General features: G+C 40.2%; 1 protein-coding gene across 9 annotated transcripts in view; it reads left to right on the top strand.

Annotated features, from left to right (window-relative positions):
• GNG2 (G protein subunit gamma 2) overlaps positions 1-14,252 on the top strand; it is a 136,287-nt gene that overhangs the window by 64,803 nt on the left and 57,232 nt on the right. The window contains exon 3 of one of the 9 annotated variants that reach the window (XM_033188042.1): positions 11,490-11,621. The exons of the other annotated variants lie outside the window; for them this stretch is intronic. Coding sequence (XP_033043933.1) covers positions 11,558-11,621 — 64 coding nt within the window. The 5' untranslated portion in view covers positions 11,490-11,557. The remainder of the gene's footprint in view (positions 1-11,489; positions 11,622-14,252) is intronic. 9 annotated transcript variants of the gene reach the window in all.

Below are 14,252 nucleotides of genomic sequence, written 5' to 3'. Positions count from 1 at the left end.
AAATTCATTCTGTTTTTTGGCTACATAATATTCCATTGAATGACTCTGGCAAATAGAATAACGTTACCATAATTATCTAATCAGTCTCTACTGTTGGACAATTGAGCTTTTTCCTTCAGCTTTTTATAAAATATGAATCGTGTTTGTACATAAATCTTTTTGATCTTTTTGTGCTGTGCGAGAATTCTTCAGGGCAAATCTTCAAAAGGTGAATTTTCAAGTGAAAGGGTATAGACATTAAAAATTCAACAGATATTGCTGAATTATCTGCTAAAAATGTTGTACCTAATTACACTCTTTACAATGGTGACAAACTAGCAATAACATCTTCCTTCTAATATCAGCCTCACTCGACTTCGATATACCTTACGATGATTTTGAGGAAGGCATGGTGTCGTCGTACTTGGCAGAGGAGTTTAAGGCCGAAAAGGAAAATAAAGGGCCTGCTGTAAGATCATAGCAACCATTCAGGGATTGCATAAAGGACCCAGTGAGTGGCTGATTCGTAGGCAGAGGCAGCCCTTCAGAGCTGCATGTAGCTCCAGGGCCCAAATTTGACTTCTCCCCCTTGAGTAGGAACACTGAGGATGTTTACATACCTCATTTGTTAATGAGCTAAACTCTGACATCTTCAGGCATCTGTCTGTGCATTGATGAAGGCACTAATAGCCAGAAATGAAGAGAAATGGATTATGGAAAGCTGGCTTCTTGCAGTTCTTCCCAACAGCCTACAACCATTTCTTTTTGAAAATCCCACTGTTGCTTTGGTTGACACCTCAGACTCAAGATCCTTTAAGCAGCATACAAATAGAGAAAAGAAATGCATTGATTGAGAGACCAGAACTCTGAAAGAATGGAATTGATCCATTCATTCATGGATTCATTCAACAATGAATAAACATAGTTCCCAGCATGGTGAGGAAGCTAAAATAAGCCATATGTATGTAATTGTGAAATAAGACAGGCACCAGCATGGAGGTTCCTGTCTAGTGGGGAAGATGTACAATAATCACAAATATATATTTTGAAACTGTATTTATGTCTAGAAATTAGTATTCCAGGAAGCCAGGAAAATGGAGATCTGCAGGATGAATTTGAGGTCACTAAGAGAGTTGCTGGTAGAGTCATGACAGGCAGAAAACAAACGAACAAATGGTTTGTGTGCAAAGGCCCTGAGGCAGGAAAGAGGGGGGTTAGCTAAGGAACTGAAAAAGGCCAATGTGGTCAGAGGGAATCATAGCAAGAAATGAGGCTGAAGAAGGAGCTGGGAACCAAATCATAAAGGACCGATACATTTTCCTGGAGCATTTTGAGAAAAGGAATTCAGGATATGGAAGTGTTCAAAAGCCCAGGGATGGAAGGAAGAGAGAAAGTGACAGCCACTGGGCAGGAAGTGAGAGATCTCAGCTGGGGCAGGAGATCTCAAGGCTCTATTAGCCATATATCTTTTACCCCTCGTTGTCTACCTGGGCGTCATGGGCAAACACTGCTGTGCCCCATCTTTGCACATGGCACACACTCCAGAAGCTGAACAGCCTTGCCTGAGCCTACTTTTACCATCATGGACTTAAAAGTCTGTGCCCCACTTTGCCTTTCATCCACCTGGGAGGATTTCAACAAAAGTCCATGCCTTGTTCTATTAATTGAATTACAGAGGAAAGGCCCTGGTGCATTCAGCAAACCTTAATCCAGCTCCCCATTACCCTAAAATGTTCAATGTTGTAAAAAGCCCATGGCAGCATGCCTCTAGAACAGCACTTAATTGACATAATATGGGTCACCTGTCTACATGGAATTAGCTGGCAGAGCTTCCAGAACAACCTACTTTCCTCCCTTCTGTCTTTAGTTTTTGAACTTCTGAAATGCGTCACTGCTACTCGTGTCAGTTTTGAGCCATTATTTAACAAAGAGGTGTACAGTTGGGAACTGTGCTTCTAGCTCAGAATTTGTCTAGTGGTGCAATTGGGGGGTGAGAAGGGAATGTGGTCAGGGCCCTGGAAGCTGGGGCAGGGGTTTGTCAGTACCATTGGTCAGCTTCGGCATGTGCAGCAACAAAAACAGAAAGTGTAATGTGGCTTGGTGTCATGCTTTAATGGAATAAGCTTTATAAAAATCCTATGTACATGTGTATGTATGTGTGTGCTTGGGGTGGGAAAATATGAATAAATTCTGTTATGGAGTAGGGAAGGGAATGGTTATCAAGGCCTATGAGAATGAAGTAGTCCCTAACCAGTAACGTGGTGGTTCTTGTGTCCTGACTTGGGACGTCACAGAGCTGAATGACCAAAGATGTGACCTTAGAGACCTATTGCCCGAGTTCAAATCGTGGCCCCACCACTTACTGACTGGGAAATCTTGGAAATTTAGTGAACTTGATCTGAACTTAATTTTCTTCATCTATGGAATGAGAGTAATGATAGCTTTTTTTTTTTTAAAGAGACAAGGTCTTGCTGTATTGCCCAGGCTGGGTTACAGTGGTGCTATCATAGCTCACTGTAACCTCTAACTCCTGGGCTCATGTAATCCTCCCACCTCAGCATCCTCGGTAGCTAGGACTACAGGTGTATGCCACCAAGCCTGGCTAATTATAACAAAACAAAACAAAACAAAAAACATTTATAGAGACAGAGTCTCACTGCATTTCCCAGACTGGTCTCAAAACTCCTGGCCTCAAATGATCTGCCTACTTCGGCCTCCCAAAGCACCGGGATTACAGGCGTGAGCCGCCATGCCCATCCTGATAGCCTTTTCTTATGTTTTTGTTGTTGTTGTTGTTGTTGTTATTGGTAGATTAAAGGAGTTGAAGCATGAAAAAGGCTTTATATAAAGTAATTGCTTAGTAAATGAAAAAATATAGCTAACAGTGTCAGGCACTGTTCTAGGCACTTTACATATATTAACTTATTTAATCTTCCCAAGCGCCCAGGAAATATGTGGTAGTGTTACCATCCCCACTTTCAAGATGAGGAAATGGAGGCACACAGGTTAAGTAACTTGCCCAACATCACATATTGAGTAAATGGCAGAACTAAGACTCAGACTTGGGCAGTGTGGCCCAGAGTCCAAGCTCTTGACCACTTTCCTGCACTGCTTCTCAGTCATACATAAATTAGCTTTCATTATTCTTGGGAGATGGAGAAGAAAGAATGGGGGATATAGTAGGAATGACCAGAAAAGGAAGAGAGCACTAAGATTCCCTTGTACTTTAGGCGGGACTGTGAGCTGCTCCCATCTTCCACCCCCACACCCCAATCCCCAAAACCCCTTCATTCCAGTGGCTCAGCCTAAATACTGAGTGTATCCTGATAATGTTACACCCTCCCTGACTCCAGTTAGGTGAGGGAAAGATCGTTGCTTCCTGTTGTTGCTAAGGCTGCCCTGGTTGGTGAAGGTTGAGCAGAGGTCTTTCCAGAGATGCCTGACACCATTTCCAGGACAAAACTCCCCTTGTGGGTGGAGTCCTGTCGACTTTCATTACTGCTGGGCTTCTTCAGACAAACCAGTGCCCAGGGGTAAAATTCCCAAAACAATTGCATAATTGACCAAGTCTGACATTCTCGGGAGAGCTATTCTCTACAGGGTTACCAGCCTGGATGCTTTCTTCTAAAATGTCAATGATTCTAATAGGAGGCCAAAGGCACCACACAGGTGAACAACATCGTGTGGGCAGTCCTTACAAAAACGTTACATCGGATACTATGCTGCAACCTGTATTTCAGCTACTGGCTTGCTTTTGGGGGTGGGGATGTGTATGTATGTGTGTGTTTTGTTTCTTTGAGGTGGAAGGTAGCCCAAGAAAAATGAAAACAAATGTTTAAGTAAAACTGCTGAAGCTCACTAAATCTGCTAGAAATTAATTAATTGAACCTGTAAGCTTATGTTTCTGCTTTCAAAGGGATGATACTGTGAAGTGTTCAGGAATGAAGTCTCAAGAAATCTGCTACCTAGTTTCAAATGGTAGGAGAAACAGAGGGACAGGGGAAGCAAAAGTGACCATTGTTAACTCTAGGTGGTTGGTATGTGGGTGTTCCTTGTTTTATTCTTTCACCTGTAATGTACGTTTATATTTTTAAAAAATTAATAAGTTGGAGGATGATAGAAGCATTAACAAGTAGGCCAGGTGTGGTAGCTCATGCCTGTAATACCAACACTTTGGGAAACTGAGGCAGTAAGATCACTTGAGGCCAGGAGTTCGAGACCAGTATGGGCAACATGGCAAGACCTCGTTTTTCAAAAATGTTTAAACAAGAAAATTAGCCAGTGTGGTGGCTTGTGCCTGTAGTCCCAACTGCTTGGGAGGATGAGGCAGGAAGATTGATTGAGCCTGGGAAACAGAGGTTACAGTGAGTTAAGGTTGCATCACTGCACTCCAGTCTGGGTGACAGAGTGAGACCCTGTCTCTAAAAATAAACAAATAAGTTTATGGGGGAGAGCAGAAAGAACAGGTGCTATGGGATCGGTAGGATGAGAGGACAGTACAGGATGAATGGTCCTTTACCCCATGTCATCATCTTTGGGATCAGGGAAGAAGGACAGACGTAGGGAGGAGGTCTAGAGGTTGTATGGAGGAGCAACAGATCAAAAAGCTGTGCTCTAGATAAAGGAATAAGCACAGAGCTCTTAGTACTGCTGTAAAACTAGAAGTTACTGTGGGATTGGAGGTGACTTCCTTTAAGGTACATTTATAAGTTCTATTATTGGGATCAAAGTACTGTATATTCTCCCTTAAAACTGACCACCAACAATGAAAATGTTGCATGTATATAATTTATGCATATTTTGCATATATAATATAAGCATATGCTACATATATCCAAATATCTTTTTATACATATGTTTCATTTCATATATATGAGAAACAATGGGAAGAATATCACTAAAATTTTATCTGTAGGTAAGAGTTTCCATGTGTGCTTAAAACTGGGAGTCACTCTATCCAATATAAAGTTAAAGGTCTTTTGTTTGCTTGCTTGCCTTTTTATCTACTTTTGCAGAAGATACTGAAATTGCAATCAGCTTGTTTTTGGGGGAATGGAGTCATTCCATATTGGCTCTTGAGTATGTCTGCCACCACTCTGATTCTAGCTGGAGGCTGCCAGAAATGACTGTGCCATTGAATGGAGTTATTAGACAACATAAAACAGACGAGTCAGACCAAGGTAGAATGGAAAAGGACTGCCGTCTCAGGCCATTTCACTATGTCTGAAAGAAAAACTGATAAAGAAACACAGGCCACAGTAACCATAGCTCCGCTTTAATCCTTTCTCCCTGAATCTTCTTGAAGGATCTTTGTGCTAAGGGTTCCCAAGGTGTGGGAGGGATTAGAATAAATGCTGTTTTGGCAAGAGGTTTGGTAAATCATCTTGGGTGTTAAGTCCTGTGTAAAATTATCTAATAGTAATGAGGTGTCAGCAGTTTTTTTTTTATCTATTTAAAGCTTTAACTAGACCACATGAGTAATGTGCTTTCAGGTGCTTATCTCTAATTAATTAATTCATTTGTAAGTGAAATACCTAATTAAAGCAGTCTAAGGGAGCTCCTTTGCGGCCTGGATCTGGTAGATCCAGTAACAAAGAGAGGTCTTTGCTGATGCAACTTGTTGAACTGATCCTCATGGGCTTTTAGCTTTATCAGATTTCACTTGAAGAGTTCTTCATGGTTTTTGTGGTTTCAAGTGTAATATAGACCAAATACTGGTCTTTGATACTGACCAAAGTCACTCATTTATGCATAACTGTGGAGGAAACCTGAAGATGGTATGATTGGGGTCTCAACAAAATGGGGGAAACGGACAAAGACAATACCTGCCCTGCCATCATGCCTTTCTGTCAGGTACACTGTGATCAGGCAAGGCCAAAGAGCCTGTCACTCCATGACTGCTTGCTTGAGTTTAAAAGTTCAGAGTCCTTTCTTTCTACTTAGGAGTATGCTTTGCCTTTACTTTGTCAGAAAACTATGTAATCCAAAGTATTTACCATTTGACTTTGGCTACTAAGAGATGTTGGCCATGTTTAGAGCTTAAGTGTATGAATCAATTCAGTTTTCTCTTCCCTGTACTACCACTCACCTTTGCTCTTTTCTTAGAATAAGGGCATCATCCTTAAAGAAAAAGAGCCAATGCCTTCTGTGAAGGGCAGTTCACTGATTGGATTGAGAAAATTCTATTTTGTCATATTACACCTCTGCTCCATTATAAGGGAGAGGATGCATTTGAGTGTAATAATTATGACTAACTTACAATGTGTTTTGCTTCTTGTAAACTGTTACTGCCCTAAATACGATGAATGGAAAAAAGAGCTTAAATGAATTCACAAAAGACACCTAAGCTGCTCTGAGGATATGGGAGGGGCTTAAAGGGGCAGCAAGAAAAAAAATTGAATTTGGGGTAAATGGAAAATTAGGGAGGGGAAATGGGTAAATATGATATGTTAGAAGCCATCTGTTCTCTTTTATAAAGTGACCTTTTTTAAAAAAAAAAAGAAACAAACAAAAGTCTTCCTCTGAAATTTTAGCCCAGCCCTTAAACGATTTCTCCTCAACAGAAAGTTGATATTTTTCTAAAATGTTTTGTGACTAAATGCTATTTGGGAAAAAAAAAAAAAAAAAAAAAAGTGGTATTTGCCTAAATTAGTGCTTTGAAAGGAACACATACTTAGCCTGAATCACTTTTGCCCACATATGTGAATTACGGGTCCTGTGTTTAGAACTTAGGAAACAGCTACTGTCCTGTGTTCCCAAAGACACACCGCAGTATGCTACATCCAGGTTTTTGGGTTCTCCTGAGACTGTGGTAGTAGGTTACAGGTAACAATATTTGTTGTGAGTTAAACCTGTACTAACCGTCATTTTCAGGGCAGGAGGCATTACAGTTACATAGTACAACTATAAAAAAAATTAAAATGTCAACCTCAAAGATAAACTCCTTGAGAACAGGAGCCTATTCCTGTTTGTTTCTTTATCCCTTACTGTACAACATACTACATATAGTAGGCACCAAAAGAATAAAGAATTATTGATTAAGTAAATGACATCACGCATCATTCTACCTATGTAATCATTTTATTTCTGTGTAAAATTTTCTGTGTTGAGTGGTAGCTGATAGTGTCTAACCAGAGGCTAATTTTAGACAGAGAGCCATATTTTACATCTATTATTATTTCAGCTAGACGCAAACACCGAAATTGAGTGGGTGCTGGAACACATCCATTATTTGCCCCCTAGAGATAAATGGAGTAGTTGAGAATAGTGCACCGTTGGCAGAGATGGTGGGAAAATGTGCACATTGGCTTCCCACGAGGACCTATTTTGTGCTAAGTTATTTCATATTTCGGTCTCTAGGATGCCAGTGTTATAACATCTCAAAATGCTAAAAATTTTCCACTAAAATAATCCCGGAAAAAAAAAAAGAAATGGAAATTAATCCAATTAAACTTCTCTCCTGGGAGAGCGGATCTGTAGCTGGTGCAGCTTCAACAGTAGCCATTGAGTGGGAGGAAGCCAGGAGTAGACGACCCAGGTGCTGGGAGGCCTACCTGCCTGTGGGGTGGTGGAGCAGTGCCAGGCTGCTGTGGACCAGGCTGGTACAGGTATCCCAGGGGAGAAGTGTGATGGACAGGGTATATCAGGTAGTAGATAGTGTCAGGGTTCCAGGGCTATCTGCCAGCTTTGAAGCGGCCTCCCATGTAATAGCTATCATTAAAATTCAGGGAAGAAGGTCTGGCCACTGGAGATTGAAGCCTTGCAGAAGACCCAGCCAAAACAGTGGGATGAAGGGAGCATTATCTGGGTGATCAGGTGTTTCCTAGGTCCCTGGCTATGAGGCTTAAGGAAGCAAAATCTATTTCAGACCTCACCCATTGATGGAGATCTGATTTTTATCTACACTGCCAGGCATGTTCAGGGCTGGCTTGGGCACTGGTGGGCAGAGACTGGTGAAAGCAAGGCTGTGGCTAGAGGGGAGGATGTAGGAGTTAGGAAAAACATGATCTGATGGACTTTCCCAAACCTTTGGTAGCCCTTAGGCATGTAAGTACATCCTAAGCTAATCCTTACTCTTTCAAAATGATATCTCATTTCTGAAATTTCTTCCATCATAGTGAAAAGTCCCCAAATGCTCTGGAGTCAAAATATCCACCAGTCAGCACACTTTCCAGTGAATCCCAGCCGCTGCCACGAAGAAGGATAAGGAAGAAACAATTTTTCTGTAGCTGTACTTACTGAGCCCCAGGTGTAAAGCACAAGAAAATTGCGTCCCATTTGTCAGACAGGCAACGACATGGCTGGTTGCCTTCATACTGCGATCGCCTCTGTAATCTTCCTGTGAGATGTAACATCCTCCAGGGAGTGAGTTGGAACCTTAGCCTAGTGCAGAGTTTATTAAAACCATGTCTTTTTTTAAATCACTCCACTTCCAGCAAACAGTATAAATCTTGCACACACTGAATTACCTCTGATTAAAGGTATTTAGGATTAATCAAGGGAGATTTCTTGTTCCCTGAAAGTAAAAATCAGACTTTTTTTTAAATCATACCTTTGAGATATTTGGTCATGATTATTTTAATCACAAAGGAAAATCTGAACTTTGGATTATTTTCTTATTAAGCATCAGAAACACCATATTAAAAACTGATAAATGGCCGGGTGTGGTAGTTCACACCTGTAATCCCAGAACCTTGGAAGCCAAGGTGGGCGAATCACCTGAAGGATTTGAGACAAGCCTGGCCAACATGTTGAAACCTTGCCTCTACTAAAAATACAAAAATTAGCTGGGCATGGTGGCAGGCGCCTGTAGTCCCAGCTACTTGGGAGGCTAAGGCAGGAGAATTGCTTGAACTTGGGAGGTGGAGGTTGCAGTGAGCCGAGATCGTGTCACTGCACTCTAGTCTGGGCAACAGAGAGAGACTCCATCTCAAAAAACAAACAAAAAACAAACAAACAAAAACTGATAAACCAAGCCTCACTACATCCCTCAAAAGTGAATACAAAAGCTACAAGATAATAAACCAGACACGATAGAGGCAAAACAGTGGGCTGAAAGCCATCCCAAAAGCATTTTTATTAGACAGTGTCAAAAACACCTGCTAAGGTGGTGACCTAACAAGCTTTGGCCATGTCGCCAAGCTGTCTTCATGCTCATGGTAAAGAGATGCACCATCTCCACTCTGCAAAGAGCTGCTTTTGGCCAATTTTGCTTCTTAGTTGTCCTTATGTAGACATGAGTCGCGGCTGAGAGCATTTTTCCAAAAAATAAAGTCAACTTTTACCTCCTTCATTAAAAAAAAAAAGAGCAGATTTTGCAGTTGCGTCTTGACAAAATGAGGCAAAGGGTTGAATCCACATTTTAAAATTATCTATCCCAACTTACACGAAGATATTTTCTAAAAATAAAAGAAGAGTTGTTCATCTGTGGTGTGACCTCCATGAGAGAATACTTGCCTTGTGTTTGCAGGCTGTCTTTCCAATAATTTATGGTTGTGAAAATAAGTAAAAAAATAAATACATTAATTTATATAACACCAAAATAAGACAATTTATACTTGGAGATCAGCTACGGAATAGAAACTAAAGCAGATTTGTTACTTAGGCACAAAATCAGCTACAGAATAGAAACTAAAGCAGATTTGTTACTTAGGCACAAAATAAACTACGAACTTGCATCTGTTTTCTTATTGCCTTCATTGTAAAAGGGTTTATAAAAACAAGCTTTTAGAGAAATTTTTGGAGAAATTCTTGTGTATCATCATCAAGGAAACAGAATTTAGAAAATTTTGTTTTGTTTTGTTCTGGTTTTAGTTTTGGTTTTGGTTTTGGTTTTTGAGACCGAGTTTTGCCGTTGCCCAGGCTGGAGTGTGGGTGGCACGATCTCGGCTCACCATAACCTCCGCCTCCTGGGTTCAAGTGATTCTCCTGCCTCAACCTTCCTGAGTAGCTTGGATTACAGGCATGCACCACCACGCCCAGCTAAGTTTATATTTTTAGTGGAGACAGGGTTTCTCCATGTTGGTCAGGCTGGTCTCAAACTCCTGATCTCAGATAATCCACCCACCTTGGCCTCCCAAAGTGATGGGTTTACAGGTGTGAGCCATCACGCCCGGCCTAGAAAACTTTCAATGATTTTACTCTAAATTTTGTAATTTTATTCTAATTTTTATAACTTAGAGTAGTCTTCATTAATTTAAATTCTATTGATTCACAATTTGCTTTATTTCAGAAGTGACTGGAGTGGTGTTTAATATTACTCAAAAAATCTTTTCTTTGTAGATAATAATGGAAGTGTTTAATGCAATAATGTGAAAACAAGATTGTAAGAATAATGCTTAAAATGTTAAAAGAATAATTTGTTTTTGAACATCTTTAAAGTCTTTAAAGATAGCTCTTTACATATAAATTTGCACATGCCAAACAAAAATTGCTTTATCTAGCCTTTCAAGCAGGTCCCCAGAAGAAGTGTTTTGTAGCAAATCCAGCTCACATACTATGAGTTAGCCTCAGAACTTAAAAGTAATACATGTATCCCCAATTTGGATGTTTTAGACTGGTCTTTTTCCTTAGTTTGATGATTGAGGTTTGACAACATAACCAGTCCCAGCTAGTAGGTTCCTGGACCCTGAATGAAAGGTAGATTTGTAAGGCAGGTGAGCTTTGGCTGACTGAGACTCATTTGTTTGAACACGTTCCGCCCTAGTCATGGATACGGTCCAGTAACTGGATAAAGATAATGAGCACTGAACAACAGATGTTTATCAGGCAAAACGGAGATCATCTTTTAACACTCTGTTGCTGAGGCTTTGGTATAAGTTTATTTAACAAATTTTAACCAAACACTTGTTTATGTACCAGATTCTAGGTATTTATAGTCAAATAAAAATAGATATGCCCCCGGTCACGGAGTGTACAGTCTATCTGGGGAGAGGAAATAAACACACACACAATTAGATATAAACCGTTCTCACTCTGTATCTGTTGGGGACTGATTCCAGGAACCCCCTTGGAGACCAAAATCCGTGGATACTCAAGTCCCTTGTATAAAATGATGTTGTAGAGTTGGCCCTTTTTATCTGTGGGTTCTGCATCTGAGAATTCAGCCAACCTTGGATCAAAAATATGGTGTTTGTGGGATGTAGAACCTGCAGATACTAAGGACCATGTTTGGAACTAACTCAGGACTGACTGCAAGACTTGATCATCCTCAGATTTTGGTATCTACAGGGGTCCTGAAACCAATCCCCTGAAGATATCAAGGGACAACCGTATTTGCATGTAACTTATACAAACCCTCCCCTATACTTTAAATCACCTCTAGATTACTCATAATATCTAATACAATATAATTATAATACTTATAATACCTAATACAATATAAGTAAATAGTTGTTATACTATAGTTTTAGAAAATAATTACAAGAAAGAACAGTCTGTACATATTCAATACAGATATAACCACCCATTTTTTCCAAATATTTTCAATCTATGGTTGGTTGACTTTACAGATACAGAAGGCAGAATATAATTACAAATTATGATACAGAAGTACTCTGAACAATAGGAACAGAAAGCCATGAAACATGAGATACAATTGGAAAGACTGACTTTGGAGAGAATTTATAAATGGAAAGGTCCAGGTGAGCATCAGAGATTTTGAGCTCTTAGAATAATGTTCCTTGAATGGTTCTTATTCTCTCTTTCTGTTTCATACTATATAGGCAGTGAAAGATGCCTTCACCATGAATTTTACCTGTGTTACTGCCAGTATAGGTGTTGATCTTTCTCAACCAAGACATCGTACATTTCCTTAGCCCCGATAAATGGCAACTGTTGGGGCCATGGAAACATGGGAGCTGGGCTGCTTAGGAGAACCTGAGTTCTTTGGGTGGGGTGAAGGGTGCAGTATCTATACATTTCATTAGGATTAGAGTGATACTGGTTCTGCTGCAAACATTGCCAAGAAGTCACCATATTTCTCTGAATAAGTCACTTCACTTCATTGAATCTCATTCTTTCTCCTATAAAATTAGAGAATTAAGATGAGGTCATCTCTGAAGTCCTTTTATATTCAGTGTCCTAAACGCCTGTATCATATAGTGAAAAAATGTACAGACTCGGGAACCAGATGGTGAGGGGTGAAATCCCAGCTCTGTCACCTGCCAGCGATGTAACTAAGTACATTTCTTAACTTCCCTGTGCATCCTGTTCCAAAACTGTAAGATGGGAGATAAAATAGTTTGCACCTCATAGTGTTGCGAGAATTCAGTGAATTAATCTAGTAAAGTACTTAGTGCCTGCCTCATGGTATGTAAGAAGTGTTAACTGCTATTACTATTCCCTGAAAGAAGGTCACCTCTTCTAAGGACTGGACTCCTGTAGAGGCAGAATACTCGAGACCCTGGAGTGGACATATAAACGAAATATTGTATGGGAACCAATAACTGACATTTCCACAATTCTTACCAAACCTCGCTTTGTGTTAGGCATGTTTTAAAGCACAACTTTTTATTGTTGGAAGAAGGCTCAAACCATAGAATGCTTTATTTCATACCCACTTCTTCCTTAGGACACAGGCAGGTAATTAAGCCCCTGAGGGTAGGGTGCACACAGGATATTGAACTAGTGCTTTCTTCATAATGCCTTCACACCTGCGGCCAGGACAACAAAGCAGGAGAAATCGATGCCATTATTTCAGAGGCTGAGAGGTAGATTCTCTTATGCCAATGGCTTTTTGCTCTGCTTAAGCAACATGAGACCTCATAAATTAAACTTGAAAAGATTTTTCAAATTATGAAAAAATTCATTAAAAATGTATAAGCATTAACTTCAGTTGACTTACTGTATCATAGAGATTCTGTTTTAATGAAACCCATACAGATTTGCAATAAACAGCATCATTTTCTCTTCATTCCTTAACACATCCAATCTCTAAAACTCTATCATTTTGTTCCTTCACACCATTTTCTTTAGCATTTTCTTCATAAATGATACTGCCTGGACTCAGTTATATTATGATAAATGGTTATTAAATGTTTAATAAAGAATGAATTAGTAAGACTTTTACATTTCTTCCATGTTCTGTGTGTATATGCGTGTTTGTGTAATCCTCTGACAGCTAAAACTCTGACAATTCAGACTACTGTGATTTGGGGATGGCTGAAATAATGGAGATTATACTTTCTTATAAAAGAGAAGAAACTACTTTTTCTGTGAGAAACTAGGATACTATCATGGGAAAGAAACTGTTTGTGGATCTTGTAAAACAGAAAATGTAGCTTTTTAGATAAAAGGAAAAGGAGAAGAGAAAGACAAGAACTTAAGTTTACTTAGCAAAAATCTAGTTTCCTGAAACTTTTCTGGAGACCAGAGCACTAGAGTCTCTCAGTGTTTTTCGCTATGGATGACTCCCTCTTTTGGGGATGGTGGTAGTTGGCGAGGGAGAAGACTCCAAGGGATAGTAGCAGCCAGCTCTTCTCCTTAGCCCTGGCAACCACACCCTGGCCTCTACCCCTATCAGCGGCCATCCAACACTGTCACTTTTGCCTTAGAAAAGTAGAGTTCAACCTTTCTGACAATTTCCACTGCCCCTCCTTTGTCTCTAGCCTCCTATCTGCCTCCCTTGAGCCTTCTCCCTGTCTTGGGTTTCTCCTCCCTCTCCAAAGACTTTTCAGAAGGAGCTCAGTTTTTCCTAAAGAGTAAGAAACAAAAGAGTCTTTCTGTGGGAGTCTGTTTAAGACATAACGGACTCCTAGTTATAAAAGGCCCTTTCATTCTGTTTGCTGGTATGTGTTTCCTGAGCAGCCGGGGGTGGAAAGTCTCAATAGAGTCCAGTCAAAGATTGCAACTGCAAATTTCCAAGGCTGCAGGGTGGGGGCAGAGAAGAAGGGAAAGCCTTGTGTATAATGCCATGCAGACACTTTCAGCAAGACTTACTCAAGGCAGCCCCAGGAGCTCTGTCTTTAAACATGCCAACATATGTTTTGTTAGCAAGGCAGTTCTTTCTGGCAAATAACTTTCTTTATGGTTTCCCATGTACAGGGTGGTTTTGTTTTTCACAAAATACCCTTATTTAAAAATGACAACTGAGCAGAGAAAATAATAGGCATTAAGCAGGAAATGCTTGGAGCCTGTCTAAAGCTTTTTTCTCTTGTGGGCTGGCGACTTGCTGCCATGGTAAGCTGATGTGTTGCCGTTTCTGTTGGAACCTTCAAGATGGTGCCCAGAGTGAGAGGGAGCATTTCAAAGAGGATTCCTTTTTGGTCTTAGGT

Source organism: Trachypithecus francoisi, unplaced genomic scaffold (assembly GCF_009764315.1).
Source record: "Trachypithecus francoisi isolate TF-2019V2 unplaced genomic scaffold, Tfra_2.0 Lachesis_group3, whole genome shotgun sequence".
Lineage (NCBI taxonomy): Eukaryota > Metazoa > Chordata > Mammalia > Primates > Cercopithecidae > Trachypithecus > Trachypithecus francoisi.
The sequence above is the reverse complement of the archived record's forward strand: the minus strand, read 5'-3'. Positions and strand labels throughout refer to the sequence as shown.